The following is a 26,140-nucleotide window of genomic DNA, read 5'->3' as shown; positions in this document are numbered from 1 at the left end:
TTGGCTCAGCCCCTCATCCCATACTTATGTAATCTTGCCCTCTCTTAAGTGGTCTCATTCTACTGTGTCCTCTCTTTTAAGCTGGGTTTTCTTAAATGCTTCAAATTGCCATCAGATTATAGAGTGTTTTGCTCTCTGTAATGAGGCTATTTATAGCTTGCTTTTGGAAAGCTGCAGTTCTTGTTCCCAGACTTGCCTCCCATAAATAGCCAGAGGTGATCTTGTGTGTGCCCAAGTGGGCTATTTTGCTGTTAATAAGTTAGGCCCTGAGAGATGGAGTTTGGGGTTCAGCAAGAACTCTCCATGTTCCATAAACACATTGATCTTAACCTTTTCCCCCAAAGAATTACAATCTCCATAGTATTTTTTTTTTTTTTTAGATATCTTTTTAAGGAGCTTTTAAAACATTCCCATCTTTGTTTAAACCAGCTTGGTAGACTTCTTTTTGGTCTTTGAGTCATTCCGGTTTCTGATGCTTCTGAGCAGTCTGGTGGAGAGGTGAGCATGCGCACAGAGAAGTAGAAGGAATAGCATTCTTTCTCCTCATTGCCCTTTGTTCTCCAGGTTTCACCTTAGAGTCATTAGGGTACTCCTGTGCTCCAAGGGGCCTCTTTTTGCTGTCCTATACAGACTCAAAAACAAACAAACATACAAACTAATGGTCTACCAAAGGAGTGAAATGTTAGTATCTCTTCCACTCCCCTTGACCATACTCAATTGCATAGGTAAGGGACTCTGAGCCTTGAGGATTAAATGGGCCCTCAGTCCCCACAGTGGAATCATGCACATGAGGCCAGGTCAGAACAGAGATAACCTGGGAATGATCATGAGGCTGGGTCAGGGTAAAGCTAATCTGGGAATGACCATTGTCTATTTACTATCCAAGATGCATCTCTCGCTCTGCTGCTGCCTGTTCTTCCAACTTCTGACGAGACTGTGATTTTTGCTTGGTTCCTCTTACCACCCCCCCCAGGAAGGCCCAAGAAGAGATGATTTCAGAACTCAGGCAACAGAAGTTTTACCTGGAGACGCAGGCTGGGAAATTGGAGGCCCAGAACCGGAAGCTGGAGGAACAGCTGGAAAAAATCAGCCACCAAGACCACACTGACAAGAATCGTCTGCTGGAGCTGGAGACAAGGTTGAGGGAGGTGAGAGTGAGGATGCTTGCACGAGAGGGTTTGTTGGAGGACTCGGGCCCAAACCAACCTGGTGACACGTGAGAAGGGCAGACTGGGCACAGGGGCTTGGGTTAGAGTTCCGTCTCCACTTCTGATGAGTTCTGTAACCCGGAGCGGGATACCTTCTCTCTATGCATCAGTTTCTCATCTGTAAAGCGGCCATGGAAATGTACCGTATTTTGCTGTGTATAATGTGTACTTTTTTGCCCAAAATTTTGAGGGAAAAATAAGTATGTGCATTATACATGGGTAGTACTAATTCCATATCTATATACATGTTTTTAATTCTTTTACTTATGCTTATGCGTTAAAAATGTAACCAGAAAGCAATAACGACATCCATATGCAAAATAATATCCTTTATAATACAAAAAACAAATCTCTAAATATAAACAAATAAATAATGTAAATAAAAAATTAAAATGAAAGGTTTTTTCCCTGAAGGTTTGGGCCAAAAATATGGGTGCACATTATACATGGCAAAAATGTGGGTGCACATTACACATGCCAAAATGCGGTATCTCCCTCACACATGTAGCTTACATAGTGGGTGCATCTTCAAATGGGGGCAGAGTGATTCCTCCTTGCTGTCGACTTATCAAGGGTCTCATGTCCCAGTCCACGCACAGACTTTAGCTCAGTGTTGGCTGCATTAGTGTGGCTTATGACAGTGGCAGAAGTCTCATAAAGACAGTGGAAGTTTAAAAGACAAACCCACATATTAGGTTTGTTTGATGGAAGGTGGTTCTCTTCAGAGGTATAAGGAAGCTGGGGACGACTGCCAGGTTTTTGGGAGGAAAATACCACATATTTGGTTATAAACATGTTGAGATTGATTGAAGAGATGAAGTTACATTAATGTACTCACTCACTGTGTGTTTATTAAATGCCTGCTGTGTGCCAATCAGTAGTCTGAGACACAATTGTGACAAGACAGATCCAGTCCCTGATCTTGGAAGCGGTCAGCCTAGTGGGCAGGGCTACCTGGCATCTGCAGGGCAGCACTGGAGCTCAGGAGAGTGCTTGTTGGAAGTGGGGGCGGCTGGCTGGGCGCCCGGCGCCGTGCTCAGATATTGGTGATGGAATTCTTCAGAGAGTAGGTGGTCACTCCTCAGGAAAAGACTGCTAAGCCAGCAGAGGTCCGATGACTACCCCTCGGGGAATACTCATGTTTAGGTACATCTTAGTTTGTCCTGGAGTATTAAAATAAGGCCAACTCTCCAAAGGACAGGAGTTGTCAAGGTGTGGACCCCTCCACTAGAATCATCTGGTGTGTTGATTGAAATGCAGATTCCTAGACATCTTTCTCCCTCAGCCTGTTTTAAGAGAATAGGGTTTTGCATTTTTAACAAGTGCCCTCAGGAAATTCTTTTACTTCTGAAGTTTGAGAACCATCATTCTAGGTCATCCAAAAGCATTAGGCCATGGTTTAACTTTTATCGTCCAGGCTATATTTTCACTCTTCAGTAAGTTTTACATCTCCCACAGTGTCAGACTTAAAACGTGTGAGTGTAGATAATGCAGATAGATTTCTTTGAGAGTGGGAACATTGGCTGACTGTCCTGCCTTTCTTTTCCACAAATGTCTCTCTTACCTCCCCTATGTGCAGCTATATAGCTCGTCTGGGCAATTAAAATGCCCCAGGGGAAGCACGTTGCTTTATTCTTAAGTTAATACAGCTTGTCTCCCAAGGATGGTCGGAAAGCAGGTCCACCTTCTCTTTGCTTCCTGCTGCTATTGAGATTGGGACAGAGGCTTTAGCCTCTGGTTTGCTTCACCTTTAATGACCCTGGGCTTCCCACCTTCCGTTCCGCCCCCCACCCCCCATGTGTGCGGTGTTAACTCTTCTCTAGCAAGGTGTGTGGAGTCCTGACTGTGCAGGGCTCCTGGATTCTCCTGTCAGTGCACAGCATCCTGCTCACCCACCTCTGCCTCACTATCACCTGCCTCTCATGGTTTTGCCAAGTGGCATCAGGGGAATTTCCAGGCCTGCTACGAGAATCGCAGCCTGCTTTTTAAGTAATAGAGCCAGACTTCCTAGGTTTGAAACCAGCCATGTCCTTTTTCAGCTATGTGACATTTGCTTGGTTATTTGATCTGTCTGTGTCACAGTTTGCTCATCTCTAAAAGGAGGTAATAATAGTACCTCCCTCATTGGGTTGTTACGAAAATGAAAGGACTTAAAGCTGTGCAGGCTTGTTGTGAGTACAACATATGCTGCTGACACATCTTTGTCATTGACACCATTATCATCATTCTAATCCTCACTAGAGAGAGGTCACAGCCTTGGCTTCAGGTGCCACTGACTTACCAGCCCAGACCTTCCTCCAGTTTCTGGCTCATCATCCCAGTAAGCATTAGACATCTCCACTTGGATGTCTCCCTTTTTGCTCCAATTCAACACATCAAGACTGAATTTCTTATCTTCCTCTCCCAGACTGGCTCTTCTTCTCATGTTCCATGTCCGAACCAGTGGTCTCACTCTATAATTCACCTGCCCAGAAACACAGATTTCACCTTTGACTCCCCCCATCCTTTGTTCCCTGCTCCACCTTGAACTAACCACTAAATTCTCTTGGTTCTCTAGGCTAAATCCTTCGTATGTCTTTCTTCTCTTCACCCATATGGCCTCTGGGACTCCAATGTCATCTTTTCTGGGGAGCCTTCTCCTCTCCCCTGGAGCTGGATCTGGTCTCTTTTATGTCCCCACAGCCTTCCTTGTTTAGCTCATCATTTTGTGTACCTCTTGGCAGTCTGCGTTGGAGAGCGCGCTCTCTGAGGGCAGCGAGCATCTCTTATCTGCTTGGTATTCAATGTCCAGTGCAGACATTGGTTCCTAGTGCAGCTTTGAGGTCAATAGATGTGCCTCATCTCCATGCCTTTGGATATCTTGCTTCCCTGCTAGGGATTTGCTTTCTTCTTTGAGCTGCTCGTTTGCCTTTCTGTATTCTTCAATACACAGATGCAGAGTTACCTTCTCTACCCCTCTGCTGTGTTCCCTTTACATCCCTGCATGTCCTGTCCCTTACACTTGGCCACAATATATGGGAATGGTTGGTTTTTGTTTGTCTTCTAAACTTGAAGGGCAGATGCTGTCTTTCTCCATATTCCTTTTTACACAGAAGTAATTAAGTAAATTTTTCTTATATGAATGAATGAAATGTTAAGTAGTAGGTAGAGGGATAGATGGGCAGATGGAAGGAAGTATGTTTAGTTCATAGTATGACATTAATAACTGGTTATCTAATGGGAACAAATTAGAGCAAAAATATTTAAAATACACAAATTCAGTCTGCTGTTCCATTTATATTCTAATTATGAAGGTGTTCCTGTTACTAATACGATGTTATTTGTATCCGTTTACTTTTAAATGTATTTTAATAAGAGTACTTGTTATAACGTCCACTGGAGATTGTTGTGTCGTTTTTGTTTTGAAATCTTCCCAAGCATTTGAATATTTGTAAGTAAGGGATGATTTGTATATAAAGCCTCTCACATTTTCTTATTCCTGTTGATTTTCAAGACCCATAGGAATCAGACCCATTTGATTGAATTTTCTCCCTCAGTTGATGGCTGAAGAATTTGATTCCTTAACTAAATTTAAGATACATATTGAACAGCAGGTCACATCCTGGCTTTCTTTCTAGTTAAGGTCAATCAAGCATTTCTCTCTCTTTCTCAGGTCAGTCTCGAGCATGAAGAACAGAAACTGGAGCTAAAGCGCCAGCTCACAGAGTTGCAGCTCTCTCTGCAGGAGCGCGAGTCCCAGCTCACAGCCCTGCAGGCTGCCCGGGCAGCCCTGGAGAGCCAGCTTCGCCAGGCCAAGACAGAGCTGGAAGAGACGACGGCAGAAGCCGAGGAAGAGATCCAGGCACTCACGGTAGGCCCGGGGAGTGGCCCCTTCGGGCTGCTAACAGGCTCCGCTACAGTGCGCGTGGCCCTGAGGATGTCTGCTCACTCTTAGAAATTTTGAGACAAAAAAACAATCCTTAGTGATGTTAAGTGGGCAGAAAATTGGCTTATACTGGCTTCTCCTTCATTGGAATTAGTATTCTCACTCAGTCAGTAATATCTGAGCTTTCCCTAGCATCTCAGAAAGGTCTTTATTTATGTATTGTCCGTCTTTTTAAAATAATCATCATTATATATATTTTTTCTTTTTTTCAATTACAGTTGACATTCAATATTTTATTCATTTCAGGTGTGCTTATCATTATATTTTGAATTTCAGTTTTAGCCAAAGTCTGTTTATTTGGATCTTCTACTTTGATTTTCAATAATCATTAAAAAAATAATAGTCTTATACTTTACAGTCAGTCTTTCTACCATATTTCTATATTTGTTCTGGTTAAACTTATTTATTTTACTTTTTTTTTTTTTTTTAGTTGTAGGTTCTGCTTGATGTCTTCTGTATGCATCGGTATCATCTGGTATATGTTTTTAAACTAGTTTGAAGCTCGCTCCTTTTGTTGAGTTTCAAGGGCCCATTATCTGAACTCAGTTGGGAACATGATTGGACAGTGCCAGGGTCCTTATAGATCAGTCCAGGACACAGGGACTTCCAGGGTTCAGGGGCCACATAGTAACTCCTGTGTAGAAGCTGCTTGTGATTCCTAGGTTTTCCAGGACTTAACACCAAGTTCAGATACTGACTGTGATCTGAATTTCCATTGTCTTTATGAGAACACATATTAAACAGTTGTTGATGCCACCTGCCGCCAATATTTGGTTTGGAAGAAGTACTCAGATACCTCTTTATACCGTGCCTTGTTTCAAAATATATTGAAAGCAGTTTAGAAAGATACAGAACACTATAGCAGGATAAATAAGAAGAAAAGGCAAAGAGAAAATAAGACTATAAAAATGGAGGTAAGAATGAAATGAATGTATAAGACCAAATGCAAAGAAGGCTTGTGCATTCTCTGGAGTTGGGTGGTTGCGAGGAAGACAGCCAGACAGCATTTCTTAGTTGCTAAAAAAGGCACTTAAAAATCTAACCAGTATTATATTTAATGCATTGTATGTTAATCTTTTGCCCCTGTGTGAACACCCAACCTCTAAAAGAAGGAGGAGATATCAGTAATTTAATCCATAGTTAATGAGCCCTCTCTGTGTGCCTAGGCTGTGTCTTTATTTAGCCTTTTCTCTCCAGGGGACTGGCATGTAATTCCTCAAATCATTTCACTTTGGAGGAGAAAGACACATTTATCGCACTGCTCTGTTGGAATTGGGAGGGAGGGTGGTGGCCCTGCACCTGATCCTTCCGTTTGGAAGGAGGAGGGTAGAAAATAGAGCGTGTGTCACTGCTGTTTATCTGTGGGGAAATTAGTCTTTAAATCCTGTCTTGCTGCTGCTTGGAATGCGCTGTGCCTAATGGCTGCTGGGAGCCTAGCACAGCAGCAAGTCACGACTTAATTTAGATGAGATCACTGCCTCAGAGCATCTTCTTGAAAAAAGAAAGAAACAGCCTCCCTAGATCTAGAAACTAAGGCTCAACCAGTGTCTCAGATGATGCCAGGGGAAACAGGGCTTCTTAAAAACGATGGCAGAAAACTGCCTTCAGTCAGACAGCTGTTTGCAAGCCCATCAAGCCGGCATCCCACCCCATGTCAGTTGGCTTCCGTTTAGCTTTGAGGCTGTGGGTTTTCCCTCTCTCCTTCTTTTGGTTATATCCGATAAACCTGGATACAGGTTGTGGTTGTTGCCTGAATGGCTTTGTTGAATTTGTTCTGAAGAATGTATTTTCCAAGAGAAAGAGAAAATGGTCACAAATGCAGTACTCTGATGCTCTCTCTCATTGTTCGATGCCCAAGTTCAGAGCCAGTGTAAGCATCAATCAAATTAAATCTAAAATTATCTCCCAGGAGGCTTGTGAGCTTAACAGCAGGCTGTTTTATCAATAAAAGGGAATAGTCAAATGGACTCTTATTGCTTATCTCTAAGAAACCTCCGTCTCCTAGCCTGGGAAAGAGTAGTTACCCTATCTGGCCCCTGCCTCTGGACCAAATTAGATGGATCGCAGCTAAATTGGAGATCTGCATTGAAGGAGCTTGGCAGGGGCCACTGTTGGTCTTCTGCTTTCTTTTTTTCTACTCTCACTTTACCCATCCTGTCAATTGCATTTGCATTGAAATTCACTGGCTGAGATTAAATCATGGTAGAGACCAATAGGAGAGTTAAATTTACATAAAAACCCACACTGTCAAGATGCTTCCATGCTTATTGATGGAAGAGAGAATTTTCTGCCTGGACTTGAAATTTGAGACTCCATGTAGCACTTTCTGTGTAAGGAAGAGAATTGGAGCCTGCACACTGCAGAGCACACCGATGAGTGACATGATGAAAGTGCCGCTCTGAACGGTGCAGAGCTGTGGTGTGAGCCCTGCGCACAGCAGCAAGGCCCCACGGACATGCTTCGTGTCCCTTCCCTCGTGTTCTTTTACTGATTTTGTTAAATGACTAGTGCAGAATAATCAAAGGGTCTAAAGCTAGAGACAGTAGTGAAAGGACTCCTCCAAGCATCATGGGACTATGAGATCCCAAAGTCATCCTCTTTGGTTTGTTAACATTAGTAGTCAAGGCATGCTCTCATTTTTTTTTTTTTTACATAAATATCAAACCCTGTATTTAATTAGTAAGCTGTCTGCGTGATAGCCAAGACTTGAAATCGGGGCATGTAAGGTGCCAGTCTTGCTTGGGGCCTGCCTTCAGTGGGGAAAGGGGTGGACGCGTGGAAGCCTGAGCATTCTGCAGTCCTGACTGTGGATCCTGGAAGGTGGTCAGACATCCGAACACTGGTTTCCTTTCCTCACCTCACGGATACTTTCTCTCATCAAGGCTGCATTATAATTCTCTTTTCCTTTTTCCTCTTGTACCTTTCCTTAAAATTAATGAAGACTTAAGTACTCCCGAGAGGGACTGCCTCTCTGCTCTTCAGCTGCAGCCAGTTGTTTTACTTTATTGTGATCTCAACCCCTAGTTCAGTGGTTCTCAAAGTGGGGTCTGTGGATCCCTGATAGTCCCCAAGGTCAGATTATTTTCACAGTAACACTAAGATGTCCTTTGGCATTTTTTATTGGGTTAACACACTGATGGTACAAAAGCAATGTTATTGTTATTTTAAAAGAAATAAAATACAAATATTTGAAAAAAAATCTCAGTTTTAATTTCTAATATGGTAAATATAGATAGATGTAACCCATATAAACAAAATTTTTTTGGGCTCCTCAATAATTTTTAAGAGTAACTATTCCCTGTAGCACCTAATATCTTGTTAACACTCTGTTATTTCCTTGAGAGAATCCGAAGCTTGTCTTATGTATTTTACTAGCCTTATATATACTATTGTGTGACCATTTGCTTTTTTGTATATTTGGTTTACAACTTATTTCAAAGAAGCCTAAAACATATGTTTCTTAACATTTTTTTTTTACTCAGCTCAGTTCAATAATTGTTAATTCTCATAGTATTTTTAGCAGTCACAACAGGATTGGTTCTACATTTTGCGTTTATATTTCACAGTCAATAATAAATCAAAAGCCATAACGACAGTAATTCATTACATTATACCCTCAAACAGGATAGCCATTTGATGTGTCAAAATGATCCAAAGGCCTCGATGATGGTACATTTTAAAGAAAATGAAACAGTGATTGAAATTTCAGACTGTAGTGGGGGCAGTTAAACAAGCTTTTAATGATTTAGTGTTATTTGGAAATTTTGCTATTAATAAGAAGGTGGAATAGGTTGTCTATTTCTAAGTCTAGGCCAGGGAGCTTTTTTATGATCACTGCTTAGGCTTTTAAGGAATTAACTTTATCCTCAGCTTCTTGTTACTGTCTTTGAGAGATTTCACATTAAATAATCATTTTGAGCAGGCATCGGCAAGCTTTACCAGTGGGCCAAGTTCCATCTGCCTTCTGTTTTCTGTCAATAAAGTTTTATCAATATCCAGTCATGCCCACACTTTTACATACTGAGTATGGCTGCTCTTATGCTATGAGGGCAGAGTTGAGTAGTTGTGACAGAGACTAAATGGACCTTAAGCCCAAAAATATTTACTATCTACTCCTTTAAAGAAAAATTTGCTCACTCCTGATGCAGAGTTTATTAATCTATGGGCCTTATTCTTCGTTTTGTTTTTGGTCTTTTGTTTTTCCCTTCCAGTACTTCTAAAGATTTTATCTCATGCCTTTATTCTTGCCTTTGTTCCTGGTGATCATGAAATGCACTTAAGGGAGTAGGATGGTCTTTGGGGCCAGGCTTCTGCTTGCTCACAGATGAGATTTCAACATCAATGTAGATAGCCATGTTCCTACTTTGGATAAATTATATTCTTACCCCATTCAATGAATAAATCACTTGTATTGTTGCTGGGTAAAAATCACATTGATATTGGGGAACAATTATAACCTATTAAATTAGCCCATAAAAATATTGGCTACTTTTTTTGGAAATTGATTCTAAATGATAACTTATGAATCTGTTTGTGAGTCTGTCTATGCAACTCTCTATTTTTGTTTTTTTTTTTTCCCAGTGTTCTTAATTATTTTGTATAGATTTAAGTTTCTGGTTGTCATTTTCCTTCTGCTTGAAGGACTCCCTTTAACATTTCTTATAGTATAGGTGTGCAGGTGGCAAATTCCTGTACCTTTTGTATGTCTGATAAAGTGTTTATTTCACCTTAATTTTTGAAAGATATTTTTGCTGGGTATAGAACTCTAGGTTGACAGGGTGTTTTTCCCCCCTTTGGTTTTTTTGCTTTGTTTTGTTTTGTTTTGTTTTTGGTCTTTTGTTTTTCCCTTCCAGTACTTCTAAAGATTTTATTCCATTGTCTTCTAGCTTGCTTCCCACCCTTACCCTACACCCCTTGGTTAGAAATCTATTGTCTTTCTTCTCTTTGTTTCTATATATGTAACTTGTCTTTTTCTCTGGCTGGTTTTCAGATTTTCTCTTTGTTACTGGTTTTAAGCATTTTGATTTAGCTTAAGTTTCATCATGTTTCTTGTGCTTGGGTTCACTGAACTTTTTTCATCTGTGAATTTATGGTTTTCATCAACTTTGGAAAATTTTTGGCTTTTATTTTTCCAAATACCTTCTCTGTCTCATCCCTACAGTCCTTCAGGGATTTACCTGTACAGGGTGGGGCAAAAGTAGGTTTACAGTTGTGAGTATGCAAAACACAGAGCTTATTCTTATATTGTTAATTATTGTATTATTTTCCATAGGAACAACTATAAACCTATTTTTTCCCCTATGCTGTATATTAGGCTGCATGAAGTTGTCCCACAGCTCATTTATGCTCTGTTCATTTTATTGCCTTCTTCTTTGCCTGTTTCATTTTGCAGTTCATTGCTGTGTCTTCAAGTTCATAATTATTTTTCTGCCATGTGCTATCTACTGTCATAAACTTATAATATTAATTTTATGGCAAAATAGACATATTAGAGAATACATTACAGCTCTAAAATGTGTGACTTAGTGTCTTGTAGATCTTCTGATGTAGACTAATTTTTTTTTCTTTTTAAAGAGAAGGACCACTTTTGCCTCTGCCCCAAGCTGGATCCTTCTTTGGGCTTTCAGAGCTAAGCAAACGGTGCCATAACCCACCTTGTCTCTCAAATCAAAAGGCTGTTAGAATTTGACTTCTCCTTCCCCTTGGCCCCCATGTTCACCAGCAGATCTTATTACATGTGTTTCCAAAAGAGATCTCAGTTCCCTCCATGTCCCTTTGTCTTTTGCCACCATCATCTTTTCATTGAATGACAGCAGTTTCCCTTTTCTTTTCTACCTTTGTCCTATTTTGATCTATTCTTCTTACCATATCCACGCAATGACAATCATATCATGTAAGTCTGCTTCTTAAAATAACATTGGCCTCTAATTAATTGCATTTTGAATGTAATCCAAACCCTTTTCTGAGCCTTTAAGATTCTTGGTCCCTGCCGTCTCTCTACCATCATTTTGAGCCATGTTTTCCTTCTGTTGCTGTGCTTTAGCCAGGTGGTTTTCAAAAATCATTTGGTCACTGAATAATACATTTTACCTTGCATTTTAATACAAGGGAGCATAGGTAGTATGTTTCATTGAGTTTAAGGTATCTAAAATTAGGATGCATCTTATAATCATATTCTCTATATGATTATATAGTCATATAGATATAAACATGTCATGGTTTGATAGCACTTTTTCTTTTTTGATGTTATATAAAATTGTGATAGTCTTACAGTTGATAGCAACTTCAACTTGATGAGTTATGATATCTCAAACAGATTTCCTACAACAGTGTTTACTGTTGTAGAAAAGGTACATTCTGATTTTTAAAATTCTATCCTGTTTACTCCATTTCAATGGATAAAACAAACCAAAAAACATCCTACTTGTCATGCTCACCATTGAGTCACAGCTTGAAGTTGAAAAAATTCTGCTGTAGTCACTCAGATTTTTTTGTTGTTGTTCATCATATGCACCAAACCCCTTCTTGCCTCAGGGTTCTCGCACATGCTATTCCCTCTGCCCTTCTCTGTTCTTAGCATGGCTGTTTCCTCATCATCATGCAGGTTTCAATATGTTACCTCTTCAGAGTAGCCTCGTTTACCACCCTATTTAAGTTCCTTTCTAACCTCCTTATTCCCTTTTTCTGTTTCCTTTACAGCATTTGTCACAGTTTGTAATCATGTGCTTATTTATGTTCTTGTTTCCCTCGTCAGAATGATGGTGTAGGCCCTACGGTCTCTATTACCACAGTGTCTGGCAGTTAGTATGCACTCGGAAAATCCTTGTCAACTGGATCAAGCAGTTCTGCTTCTATATTCAAGATCACTGTGGGTTCTGAATCGCAGCAGCTTTTGATAAAAAAAACAAAAATTCTTACTTTGTCCTGGCTATTGTTCTGTGTGTGTGTGTGTGTGTGTGTGTGTCTTGGGAGTAGGCTTTGTGGGTGACGCTCAGTTAGAGGGAAGAGGGAATGGTTAAGGTTGAGGAACAGAACAAATGAAGGAGAGTAAAAATTTCATTCTTTATTATGTTTTTTTCTTCCACTCATCCATGGGCATTAGTATGAATGTTCAAATATATTTGTAAAGGGTAAACATGTGTGGTCTAAGTAGTTCCTTGTTGTATGTCAACTGTAATTGAAACATTAAACTAAAAAAATAGTTAATTTGGTATTAATACAGCATCATGTGTTCCTGTAACTTATGTTTCTGATGTTGGGAATGACTTGATTAATTAACTCTTTGAAAAACAGATACTATGGCTGCTGCAACAGCATTCTTAGCTTTCTATGCAAATACTGTTCTCTTTATTTGACCCATAGCATGTACAATTGTATTCCTCCCTGTGGAAAATTTATAATCAACTTCTTACCTTTTAGGCACATAGAGATGAAATCCAGCGCAAATTTGATGCCCTTCGTAACAGCTGTACTGTGAGTATTAACCAAAGATGATTAAAATAGCATAAAATTCAAACCTAGAAGGAAAAGGGGATATCTCTTTGTGATATCAAGACTGATTTTTGATACAAACTTTTAGCTTGAAGCAGTTAATGCTCTCAAGTTTATTTGGCATTTCTGAGTCCCAGAACACCAGTTCCTTGGGTTTCTGCCAGTTTTAAACATTTAAAACCATTCTTCATGCTGAAGGGAGGATAATTGGAATGGCCCAGATAATTCTCACTGCACAACCGCTTACAGATTTCAGTAGCTGCAACAAAAGGCCCAGAGCAGCTCCCTATCCTTCCCCAGTGTGGAAGGTTCCCAGACTAGCCCAAGCCAGAGATTGCCCAGGCAGTGGGGGCAGTTATATGAGTATTAGCAATGGCTGGACTTTTTCTGGACAGACCTTGTAAAGTACACTAATCTTAGGTGTACAGCACAATGAAATTTTTACATGCATAGACAACTGTGTAGCCATGACATATATTAAGATAGAGCATTTCCATTTCCCAGAAGGCTCCCTCATGGTCTCATTAGCATCCTTTGCCCAAATGGTAACCACTGCTCTGACCTCTGATTCTATAGATCAGCTTTGCCTGTTCTTGAACTTCATTTAAATGAAGCTCTTTTGGGGTTAGCTTTTTTTGACTTCCATTGTCTGTTGGTTCATCCATGTTGTATCTGTCAAAAATTTGTTTTGTTTTGTTTTTCATTACAGTGTGGTGTTTCTAGTGTATGAGTTGTTTTTGCTATCAATAAAGCTGTTGGGAAACATTCTTGTACAAGTCCTTTGGTGGCTATAAGCACTTATTTCTGATGAGCATATACCCAAGAGTGGAATAGCTGGCTCATGAGATGTCTCTCTTGTTTGACACTAGTGCACCCGGCAGATGGATTTTTTTTGTGCTTATTTCCTGATGCCAATGGCTGAATCAGGTTGGGCCTGCCTTAGAAATGTCTCTTTATTTCCTTCATTCTCCCTCCCTCCCTCACAGAGTTGATGCATTCTGTTCCTGTACTCTTTTGCCCTAATTTTTTAGTTTCTGTCTGTCTTGGTTTCTTATTTTACTCAAGAGTTATTTGCTTATATTACATGCATGCTCATAAATGATCACTGAATAAAATATAGACCTTTTTATGGCTGTGATATTTTTAGATTACTCTATTTTCCTAAAATAAACTTGGATGTATTTGAAATGTGTACATCAGTAATCCTTCATCTGGAGATTTTCTGTCTTCTTTTTTAGTCTTTTGGCATAAGGACATTTTAAAAAAAATCTTTTTTATAGTTGTATTGAGGTATAATTGGAGTACAATACCCTGATGAGTTTTGAAATGCGTATATGCCTATGCAACCCAGCACAGCAATCAAAATCATGAACCTACCCATCACCCTCAAAAGTTTCCATGTGCTCCTTTGTAATCCACTCTCCCCCACATTTTTAAAATTGGAAATTTAGTTTTTAATAGAATATGGCAATATGTGGAATTAATTTGGTTACTTTCTCAACTTATGTAAGTTTTAGTCTTTCTTTATTCCTCAAATTTTCTCTGGAACAGTGAGTTCTATTCCTTGCTTTATTTAGCTCTGGCAAATAAAGTGGGAGGAGGAATCCCACCCACATGTCCGCCAGTGCAGCGGGGTAGCTTAGTGGGCCAAACCATGGTCTCTGGTGTCAGGCAGACCAGGTTCAGATTCTAAATTGACCTCTTGGTAGCCTATGGGATGTTACCCTTCTAAGCCTCTGTTTCTTTATCTGTAAAATGGAGATACCGTTCTTGATTCCAGTATCATTGATTGTAAGACAAATAATTTATTTAATAACTGCTCTTGGGGGTTGGGTGAGGGAAGAGAGACAGCTGCTTAGTTCCAATATACATTCAAATTTCAGAAACAGTAAAACTTAGGAAACACTGAGTCATAGAATTAGAAATTTGGTAATAATACCCAGCCAATGGGATTCCTGCAAGAAATAAATGAGGTGATGCATCCAAGTGCTTGCATAGGGCCTGGTCCATAGAAAGTGCTAAACAGTGTTGGTTACTATTACTACTTTATTATATTGGATTTATAAAATAAAAGCGAATCCTTTGTTTAGAAAAGGGTTCTACTCCTTAAAAAAGTTTGAAAACCACCCCTTTAGAACAACATTTAGCAGCAGTAGTCAATCTCATTTAAACTTTTGCAAGTTCAAAGGCTGCTTTCTAGACACTTCAGCGATCATGACAGACGTCCCTTTCTTGGGGGTGCTGTTCGAGATCGTCTCCACCAGGAAATGTCATCTTCCTTACTGTTGGGAACTCCTGTATATATAGCTCCATTGATAGAAGCTCCCAGTTAGCAGCTTTTAAAAACCTCATGAACACTAAGATTCTCAAGCTCTGACCATTTCTATATTTTGAAGAGATTTTAAAAAAGGATTTGATTCAATCTGGCATCTAAAACCCTACCTAAGTCTGTTTTGGAGGGGAGTTGGTGGGCAAACATATGACACAGTTTTAATTATGAATCAATCTGTCAGCTATAAAGATTAAAAATAAATAATATGCAAATAGCTGCCTTCAAGAAAATACCAGGCATTAAAATAGGACTTGCGTCCTGTGTCTTTTTAGCCTGGCGCTCATTATCTGACTAGCTTCCTCGCCGCTAACAAGCCGTGGGACACTGACCTGGTCCTCTTCCCTCCGCAGGTCTCCTGCCCGGGTGAGAGAGGTAACCTCTTTTTCTCAGAACCATGGTGTTTGCAGGAAAGCCTTCAAAAGCAACAGATAACCTCAAATAGAGATTTTTTTTTGGACACACATATTTTATATCCTATTTCCTCTTAGAACTGTACTCATATCTTATCTGCAAAAACAGTATATAAGAAAGCTCTGGTAACTCCTGTCTCCATCATCCTCTTTACTGTTAAGATGCATTCAGGCATCAGGCATTGAGTTTATCTTTTTTACTCTTTATCCTTGGAGTTAAAAGGTTAACAGACTCTAATATTTGCCCTTGGTGTGGAGAGAATATACTGAAAGCTACAAAGTGGACCCAAGAATTCTCCTTGCATATTACCTGGTTCAAAATCACCTATTACAAAAGTCTAATATTATACTTTTTTTATTTTAACCATGGAGACCATGAATTTACTGTCTTGTCTCAAGTCAGTTCAATATCTACAAACCCAATTGTGTGTGTGTGTGTGTGTGTGTGTGTGTGTGTGTGTGTGTGTAACAACACCACAACTCCAGCTAAACCAGTTATGGCTTGGGCAGGGAGAATATATACAACTCTGAAAGAATTAAAATGCTTTAATGAGTGCTTGGGTGCCTCACACAAACACATCATCCTTCTCTTGTCCAATGGACAAAATAGAGACAGTGACAAAACCTAGAACCAGCAATCACAAACTGTAAATAGAAATCAGAGACATGAGACTCCTTCCTTGAAAACCAGATGACAAGAGGGAAATAGAAAGATACTTCTTGCTCCACAGGGCCATCTCAACTGAAGTGAGAGCGACAACCTTAGCACCTAATTGACTTTTTTCAAGTGTTTCTTCTTAAGCAATTTGTTATTTAATTTTGGGAGAAAAAGAAGCGGTGGCAGAAATGGATGCATAACAAACTGCATTTTCTTGTCATAAATCTCAAGGGAAATATGTACCCAAAGGCTTAAACATATGCTTCAAATGGCAAGAAAGTAATTTGGTGATGCGTATATTCTTATGTGAACAAATTTTCTGTAGTCTCTGCCCCCCAAGAGGCACCATTATAATCTTTACAATGAAGCACTATTAATTTTATCCCTTGTATTTTGCATGGTACGTTAAGGTGGAATAGTAGGCAAGAAAATTCAAAACATTAAAACAATGAAACAATTCTGGATAGTGAATATGGTATTTAACTCCATGTTGCAGATTGAGAAAACAGCCCTGTGAGGTTCAACATTGCTTATCTGGGGTTCCTGAATGCATTTTACTGCATAGCTTCCAGGCCAGTTTGCCTCAGTCTTGTTTTTCTTTGGGAAAGAGGTAGAGGGAAGCATCAGAGTTAAATGGGGACATTTGCAGCATAGTATGAAAACTCTCTTAAGGAGTGGGTTTACCACTTATCAGAAGGAGACCAGTGGAACAATTAGGCATTGTTTATTCATTATTTATGGTGTTATGAGATTTAACCATGCTCCAGAAAGGGGGATACCGGGATCCCTAGGAGGGATAACTGCGTGCTAGGAACAACAAGCCAGCAGTGTTTCCCTATTTTACCCCCCGATGAAGAAGGAGCCTCAGCTAAGACCCTGACCAGACAGCCTTTCTTCTCCTTTTTGTAGCTGATAGTGTGCTTCAAACCAGTACATTAGGTATTAACATGACTTCTGACATTTAAAATACAAATTTCTAGACCACTTAGTGCATTAAAAATATATCAGCTCAGTTAACAAAATGAAAAGCTATGTTTTCTGAGCCACATTGAACAAATGTACTTGACTTGACACTCTTGATTTCTACGTGCCTGAAAAGATTTTTTTTAATTGCTAATCAAAGGTGGTTAAGTAGGAAATTAGTTATGGAAACAGTGTTAACATTTCATAAACTAACTCTACTCTAGGTTTGAAAATTGGAAACAATTAATAACCATAAGCTTAAAGCCATTTCCTTTTAATTTACATCTTTTTGTTACATAAAATTTAATTTACTGCCTGAGAGCCACATTCCAACTGTTATAAGAAAATTGGCCTCCTAAAACTTCTAAAGTATTGTGTGTTAAAGACCTCTGCTAGTGCTGATATTGAGCCTCAGCAAAGAGAATAGGAAAGCTAAGAACACAGATTTGAAGTCATTCTGCCATTGAGCGAAGAAATAATTTAACAAAACCGATTAAATCTCTCTCAATAAAATAACAATTTCATATACATGCCTTCCCATTTTCTGATAGCTAACTGAATAATAAAAACCATTAAAGTGATGCCATTGTATAATATTGTATTTTCGGGATTACTCTGAGCTTCCCTGAAGTATTTTTTTCCCTTTGTTGCATGAAATTAAATATATTGCCTGAGATATTATTAAAATAACTTAGTGTCCTTCACAAAGTCTTTCTTGATAAGAACTTTATTTTAGTTTCTAAGACTGTCACCACTTACAAACTGCTATAGGTCAGGGGTCCCCAACACCCAGGCCAAGGACCAGTACCATTCCATGTGGCCCGTTAGGAACTGGGTTGAGAGGGAAGTTTGTCCGAGAGCCCCCTTTCATGGAAAAACTGGTGCCTGGTGCCAGAGAGGTTGGGGGCCACTTCTATAGATGGTATCTTGGGCACTTTAGCTTAATTAGCTGATTGTGAAACCAGTCTTCATTCTTCTTTCCTCACTTTGCATTTTCCATGTTATATTATTGTCCATGAACTTTATCTCATTAAAACTGCCCCTTCTGTATGTTCTTTGCTTTTGATTAATATGCTTTTGCCATGTTTTCCAGATGAATCCTGAATTAGATACAGAGATTTTTCTTTTTCTACCACAGCGTGTGTGTGTGTCTTGGTACTCAGTGGGTGGGCATGGAAGCCTGGGTTTGGCCCTTACATTTGGATTGGCAAACGCTAGAGCTGCTCATTGATTGCCAGGGTGCTTCAGCTTCAGAAATCCATGGCTCTAGAAGCATTTTCTCATTTAAAACTGACTTGCATGGTGAGTAACCAGATTCCTTTTATCTTTTAGGTAATCACAGACCTGGAGGAGCAGCTAAACCAGCTGACGGAGGACAACGCTGAGCTCAACAACCAAAATTTCTACTTGTCCAAACAACTCGATGAGGCTTCCGGTGCCAATGATGAGATAGTGCAGCTGCGAAGTGAAGTGGACCATCTCCGCCGTGAGATCACGGAGCGAGAGATGCAACTCACCAGCCAGAAACAAGTAAGGGTGGTGCAGAGTGTCAGAGATTCCCGGTCCCCATTCCCTTTTGGACCAGAGTGAGTGCTGGGTGCATTTCTCCCCTGGTGTCCAAGACTGAGCCTGTCCAGTAGATGTGCTCCTTTTTTATAGTTGTGTCTGTTTTGAAGGCTTGGGGGTTTTAAAAATGGCTTTTAAAAGTGTATAGTTCTTTATTTTGATTTTTAAAAATTAAAAATAAACTACATTGCTCTGGGAGGCTAGTGTGTACCCCTTGGTCTTTAAGTATGGCCTTGCTCTGGGTTCTGCCTATAAGACAGGGGCAGAAATGGCCCTTTGTTCATTCTCGTCCGATCCCATCAGTTGGTAGAAGAGAAAGGTAAACTGTATTTCAGGCTGTAGTGAGAAAGTTGTGCTTTTCTGAAACTGATCTGACAACAAGAACATACGAGGCCCAACTCTGTGGTACTGGTTTGCAGACGATGGAGGCCCTGAAAACCACCTGCACGATGCTGGAGGAGCAGGTCATGGATTTGGAGGCCCTGAATGATGAGCTGCTGGAAAAGGAGCGTCAGTGGGAGGCATGGAGGAGCGTCCTGGGTGACGAGAAGTCCCAGTTTGAGTGCCGAGTTCGCGAGTTACAGAGGATGCTGGACACTGAGAAACAGAGCAGGTGGGACTTTCTGTTTGTAGAGAGCCGATGACAGGAGACTACAGCGGGATCACCTGCAAGTTAAGAACAGCGTGACCAATTGTCCCAGCTTGCTCAGGACTGAGAAGTTTCCTGGGACAAAAGACTTTCAGTGCTAAAGCTGGGAGACTCTTGGGCAAACCAGGATGGGTTGGTCACCCTCGTTGTAACTATGGTCAGTGTCACTTGGGTTTGGTGGCATTAGCTGGCATCTGTTTACTCCGTGGAGAGACCTAGGAGTCAGAGCATGGCAAATGTCTCAGTGCTTTCTTTGCAGAAACTCTTTCCTCAGGTTTCGTGTCATTGTGACCATGTAGCAACACCATCGCCATTTTAATCCCGGGCATGGGTAATGCTGGTCTTCCCTGTCTCCTAGGGTTTCTGAGCCTTGGCAGTGCTCACAGTTTGGGCTGGATAACTCTTTGTCATGGAAGCTGCCATGCACGCTCTGTGATGTTGAGTCTCCTCCTGATCTGTGCCCACTGAATGCCAGTGACTCCCCCTTCTCAAGTTGGTGACAACCAAACGTGTCTCCTGACATTGTCCAATGACCCCTGTGGGTATAAAATCACTCCCAATTGAGAACAACTGCTTTGCAAGAAAGGCTTAGTTATTTTTTTCCTTCTTGATAGGAAAGAATAGCAATACTTTCAGGCGATATTCTTCTTCTGCTTTCTCACTTTTGTTTCCAGTCCCCAAGCATAGAGCCCCCTTCCTGCCAGAGCCACAGTGGTGCAGGGTATGTATGGTGCTGCCGTTCACACTGAAGACACAACAGATTTGAAGATACATTAGGACAGTCTCACAGCTCACAGCAGGAAAGTGTTTTGCTTGAACAGAATTGACATATTAGAACGGTTTACCAACAGATGGAAATAAAAGGTCTTGAAGAATAGGTGCCTTTTCCAGTTTGCACAAAGGTACCATATAGGCTAGAGTTAGCCACACGGCTTCATGTCTGCACAGCTGAATTGTAGCCATCCTTCATAACCTCACTAACGTTGCCTTCCTCTGACACTTACCTTCCTGTGATACTCCTTAAGCAAGATAAACTAAATATATAAACAGCTATCATTTAGTTGATTCTGTCAGACACATTTTGGTATTTTCCACATTTACTTGACTATAGGAGACTCAACTTTTACAGATGTGTTGGATATTATAGCCTATACTGTTAGTTAAACTAGGAAAAAATTAGAGTCTAAAGATGAGAACCATCAATTTCAAGAGAAACTGGTAGAAATATTCCCTTTTTTAGACATCCTCTCACTCAGGATATTTGCTGACCCGAGGGACTGCTGGCTTAACGTCTCCTGTTCTTGCTTTCCTCTGAGCTCTTGGGCCTCCGAGTCCTCGCAGTGTGTTCTGGTTGCATCCACACAGCCCCCCTCCCACTTCCCTCGAGTTCTGCTCCTATCCTAGCCGTCTCTAGTCCTTCAGAGACAGCTCTAGTCGTCGGAGGCTGGCTTCAGCATTAAGAGGTACACAACCACACATGAGAGGTATAAGTACGGTCTGTGTTCAGGTAGATATTTCATGTATACTTTCAGGGGCAATAGTAAAACTCCCTCCGCCACCATTTTGGTGTTTCGTGGGATACTGAGATGAGTAAAATCTAATTCTTAATTCTTGTCCTCAAGAGGCTAAGAGTCCAGTGGCGGAGATAACCTATGCATTCAGATATTTATCACCTAAATAGAGAGTTGGGTAGGCCAGGAAAGAAGTCCGTGCTTTGGATACAGAGCAAGGAGAGGCTACTTCTGGCGGAGAATGTGGGAGAGGTTTGATGGATATGGCATTTGAGTTTATCCTTGAAGGCTGAGTCGGGTGTGGGTTTGCAGTGTAGGGAAGGAGAACATTGCCTGTACCTACATGCCCAGGTACGGAAGAGGCAAAATATCATGCCTGCCTGGGGAAGGAAAGTGACCTTTCCAGTTTGCTTCTAGCTTTTCTTTTCTCTAACCTTAGTTATAGACACATTGATCAGATTCAAGTTTCAGTTTCCTGATGAGCACACAAAACACTTAACATTTTACATATACTTTAAGGAGAGGAAATGTTTGCTCAAATGGGGTCTCCAACTATCCTCTCTACCTGGTGGTCCTTCAGTGGGACCTCATTCCATTTCTTCTCCCATAAGATGTTGTGACAGTTTTGAAAAATTCCATTCAGCCCACTTGCATTTGGAAAAATGCCCTTTCCTAGTAAACCTTTCCAAGCAAATACTGACAGGAACTTTACTTTTTAAGAGTATTTTTACCCAAGGTCTAAAGTGGGTCAAACCTTCGCTTTGTAAAAAGTCAGAAAGTAACACATAGTTTGGAGCCAAGAATCAAGGTTGGGCATCTACCTAGCCCACAGCCTGTTTGGTTGCTTATCAGGACTTGAGATGGGCCAGCTTCCTTTCTCCAGATCAATAATGATGGGGCTTCTGAAAGTGGGCCTGTGTTTCCCTGGCAGGGCCAGGGCCGATCAGCGGATCACCGAGTCGCGCCAGGTGGTGGAGCTGGCCGTGAAGGAACACAAGGCCGAGATCCTCGCTCTGCAGCAGGCTCTCAAAGAACAGAAGCTGAAAGCCGAGAGCCTCTCCGACAAGGTCAGTGCCTGCCCCTTCTGCCTTTTAAGAAACATTCTCGTTTCCTTCTTTTAGAAGGCATGATTGACAAAAATTCAAATGCAATCGGTGGTCAATATATTTCATAAACATGCTTTTTACTCATTCCAGTAAAGTCCCACAGTTATGTGTCATTGTGGGACATCCTTGGTTGGCAATAGTGTGGGTGGGTATGGTGGGTGCTGGGGTGTCACAGTCAGTCAGTGACTTGTTAAAGTCTCCCTGTTTGGGCCCTGAGGTCTGAATTTTGATCTGGGCGTATAGCGCTCTCATTTTCTGGCACTTGATTTCTAGACGGCTTTATGGATTTAATGTCAAGCATCCTTGGGAAGTGCTTGGTGGCAAGGACTAAAGATCATTCCATCACTGCAATACTAGGCCGCTCAGTCTGTCCATGTTCCAAGTCCAGGGATGTGATAAGCCTGATGACATTGCAAGTCCTCAGTATTTTCACATTGGAAATATGTGCATTCTGTCCACATCACACTCCATGTTATATTTACAAAGTGATCTATCAGTGTTTGGAGACTTTATGTAAGTCTTGAAAGAGATTTAGAATAGGTGCTTTAGTGTTACAGAAAACAAAAGTGAAATTTGATGTATACACACGGGCACTTTTTTACATGCACATGAAGTCATCTGAATTTTGTATTTGCATAAGTCTGTTATTTCATGATTATAAAAGAAATTATTTGGGGTCATTGTGGAAGATAGAGAAACCACAGAAAATAAAGGGAAAAAATGATAATCCATCATCACTATTATATTGATGAATTTATTTGTAGTCTTTGCATGATATTTTTATATGTACACACACATTTACAAATTTAGGTTCTCACTATAGAAACAGCTTTACATTTAAAAAAAATCACATAACTAGGGGCTTTTCTTGAGTTATTGAATATTTTTTAAACATGTAATTCTAAAAATGTAAATTTCATGGAGGTACCAATTTTAGTCATTCCCCCTGAGCTCTAAATTTGAGCTTCTTCCAGTTTTTTATAATCATAAATAACACAGTGATGAGCATAAATCTTTATGGACATCCCTGTTTATTTACTTACCAGAATTTTATTGAGCTACAATGATTAGATTCAGAGCTAGAGCTTGTCACTCAGGAATATTCCTGAGTTCCTTGACACTGGCTTACTTTTTTTTTTTTAACCATGATGAAAATAAATTTTAGAAATAATTGAACCCTTTTGTGTTTAACTTGAAGAATATTTTTTTCTAATTGACTGTTCTTAAAATATTTTATAACAAAATCCTACCCATCCTTTAAGACTCCAGACATTCTAATAACATCTTTTCCTGGTGACTGGTAATTCAGGATGAATTTCTCTTCTTCATACCTCTTATCAAAATTAACATCCTACAAAGCAGTCTCGTTATTTGTGTCCGTGTCTAGTTAGGGGCCACTTTCTGCCTTTGTGACTCGATGCAGTCTTCTCGAGAGAACTTGTTCATCCTTTTATCCTCAAAATCCTTGATATTATCCTGTGAAAGTAGTATATCTTCAGCATATGAATATTATTTAATTTAACCACAGCATGTCAGATAATTAAATTCTTCGGTGGTCATTTTTTCAGAACTTGTCACAGCTATACATATGACCTATCCCTTACAAATAATTCCTATCCTCATAGAAATGACCTATACAAGGTTTATCTCTGACATGGACTTTTGTGGTATACTTCTAAGAAACAGTATTTATGTTTTGACTTTTAGAACTTGATTATTCTTTACATGTGAAAGTTTGTGGGCATTTTCAAAAGTCATTAGCATCCAACATTCCTAAATGTGGTATCCTGGCCAATTTTTCCAAATGTCCAGCTCAATGACCTGGAGAAGAAACATGCCATGCTTGAAATGAATGCCCGGAGTTTACAACAGAAACTGGAGACAGAACGTGAGCTCAAACAAAGGCTTCTGGAAGAGGTGAGTGTAAAATACCTGTTAAACAGAGCAAGGTGAAATTTTGAACATGATAATTTATTGTGTTCAGGTGGTCGTGTCCAAATTAGATGCTCAGATTTTGCAACTGGAATTTTCAAGGAAGAGTAAAGTAGTCACTAAATACTTTCTTGGAGGTACTTAACACATCAAAAAACAATGTGTCATGTAGGCCAGAGGGTCTCTGTCATTTATGTCCTCCCACATGGTGCTTAATAGTGTTGAGCCCATGGTGAGCCCAGTGGAAGTTTATACAGCATGTGGGCGATGGCGAATGAATATTGAGTTAAATTGTTCTCGATATCCAAAGTATATTAAGTTTTTAGGCTGTTACAACCCAATTGTGTGTGTGTGTGTGTGTGTGTGTGTGTGTGTGTCCAAATTAGATCCAAGCATATTAGCTTCATGCTCAGGGTAGAAACTTGTATAGATTATGCTGAGTAACAAATTTCCTGAAGACTTGAACATTTGGTTAATTCAATTAAAAATATTAGCCCCTGCTTTTGAGACATAAAATGAAAAGGTCAAACGACCTCTTAAATCCATCCCTTTTGCTAATTCCTGTACTTATTAGCAGAAATCTGAAAATTGCTAATTCAAGTGGTAACTACTCCTCATTCCCAAACAAAGCCCTCTATGTTGAATCACTAATGATTCTGCTTTGTTCATCAGACTTGGCCAACCAGGACAAATGCACTGTATAAAGATATTTAAGTGTTCTGTTTAACTCATAGTGAGCCTGACACTTCAATAAACAGAGTGCCTATTCTGCTTAATTGATGCTTTATTCTATGATACCCATAGCTCCCAAAGGGCTCTGCTGGTAGAAATAATATTGCTCTGCTGTTGTTTGAAAAATGTGGTGAAAATTTTGCACATGACTCTGGCATATTTGATAGAATAATGCTTTTTTAAAATATGGCTGAGAGTTTGGGAAGGACCAGGAAACGGGCGGTGGTAACAGCTGCACTGCAGTGTGGATGTATTTAGTGCCACTGGCCTGCACACTTAAAAATGGTCAAAATGTTAAATCCCACGTGATATATATTTTGACACATAAAAGATTTAAATAAAATTAATTATATATATTTATATATGGTGGGAAGTTTACTAAAGGCAGCACTAAGAACACTATAATAAAAATTTAAAAGTCTACGTGGTGGTCAAATAGAGAATTACCGTCTTTTATCTGGAATGAACAGGCAACGTGCCCATTTTAGGCACATGTTAGAAAAAGAAAGAACAGAAATAATCAGTGATGTCTCCTGTCCTATTTTCTTTCTGAGGCAGGAGAGTTGGCCCTGACAGCTCAATACTTTGGTCCAAGGTTATATGGTGAGTCAGTGACAATGCTAGGAATAGAAGCTGGAACCCTGATTCAGTCCCCTCATTCTCACTTCTAACTACACGAGAACAATTTCCAGTTTCCCAAGCCTGTCCCTCACAGATTTTTGAGCGCAGACATCTGGCTGACATTGACTTTGAGGCAGATTTCACTGACAGTTGAAACCATTATAAAACATACAACGACCTTTATTGGTCTGAATGGGGTTGTGGTGTGCACTCTGCAAGCATGTGACCAAGGGCATAGCCCAATTGTCCTTGTCCTTAGGTATAGGGACTTGTCAATGGGGCCAGAATCAGAGTTTCAGAGATGGAAAGAATTTTTATGAGTCATCTAGTCCAAATTCTCCACACTTGGCATCGCTGTTTCCTTTATCGCTGCCCCTGGCAGACTTCACTAATGGATCTTTCTCACAAATCTTTCCTCTTGGGCCCTAAATGGCCTCTGAAGCTTTTTCTACATGACACTTTCCAGCCACTGTTATTCCATTGGAAGTAATGGCAGAGATGAAAGTCCATTTGCTAATCCTGGTCAACTTAATTTCCTGTGCAAGTTAGAGAATCCCTTCCCCAACATTCCTCACAGGTGGGTCTCGTTGAACCTTGGCCTAAATACAGTGACTTTGGACAGCCCAACCCATTTTTTCAGCAACTCTTATTCTTAACAGTTTTTCTTATTTTGAATGAAAGCTTATAACTTCCATCCATTAGTTCTATTAGGTTGAAACATTTGCAAATAGAGAGTGGCCTGATATTTCCAACTAAAATAGCAGATTAATATTGATTACTTGATTAGTAACCAAAATAACTAACGTTTAATTAGCATTTACTACATGCCAGGTGCCTTTCTGAGTACTTTACATGAGTTAACTCATATAGTCCTTGTGACAATTCTTGGTAACTACTTGTATTATTTCTGTGATAGTCAATTAGATAGCTAAGTTGCTCTCCCACTCCAAACCACCTTGTCTTTTCTAAGTGAAACACTTCAAGTTTGTGATGTTCTTTTCTGGTAGATTTATTTTTTCAAAGAGAGTTTCCAGGA

At 40.1% G+C, this 26,140-nt stretch overlaps 1 protein-coding gene across 1 annotated transcript in view; it reads left to right on the top strand.

Annotated features, from left to right (window-relative positions):
• Positions 1–26,140, top strand: part of CIT (citron rho-interacting serine/threonine kinase) — a 137,656-nt gene that overhangs the window by 85,471 nt on the left and 26,045 nt on the right. The window contains exons 20-26 of the mRNA XM_054594466.1: positions 974–1,148; positions 4,861–5,058; positions 12,553–12,606; positions 18,320–18,517; positions 18,973–19,166; positions 21,645–21,780; positions 23,632–23,736. Of these exons, the coding sequence (XP_054450441.1) occupies positions 974–1,148; positions 4,861–5,058; positions 12,553–12,606; positions 18,320–18,517; positions 18,973–19,166; positions 21,645–21,780; positions 23,632–23,736 (1,060 nt within the window). The remainder of the gene's footprint in view (positions 1–973; positions 1,149–4,860; positions 5,059–12,552; positions 12,607–18,319; positions 18,518–18,972; positions 19,167–21,644; positions 21,781–23,631; positions 23,737–26,140) is intronic.

This window comes from Pteronotus mesoamericanus, unplaced genomic scaffold, assembly GCF_021234165.1.
Source record: "Pteronotus mesoamericanus isolate MK-2021 breed Mesoamerican mustached bat unplaced genomic scaffold, CSHL_Meso_final scaffold_507, whole genome shotgun sequence".
Taxonomy (NCBI): domain Eukaryota; kingdom Metazoa; phylum Chordata; class Mammalia; order Chiroptera; family Mormoopidae; genus Pteronotus; species Pteronotus mesoamericanus.
This window is presented reverse-complemented; position numbering and strand designations above follow the sequence as displayed.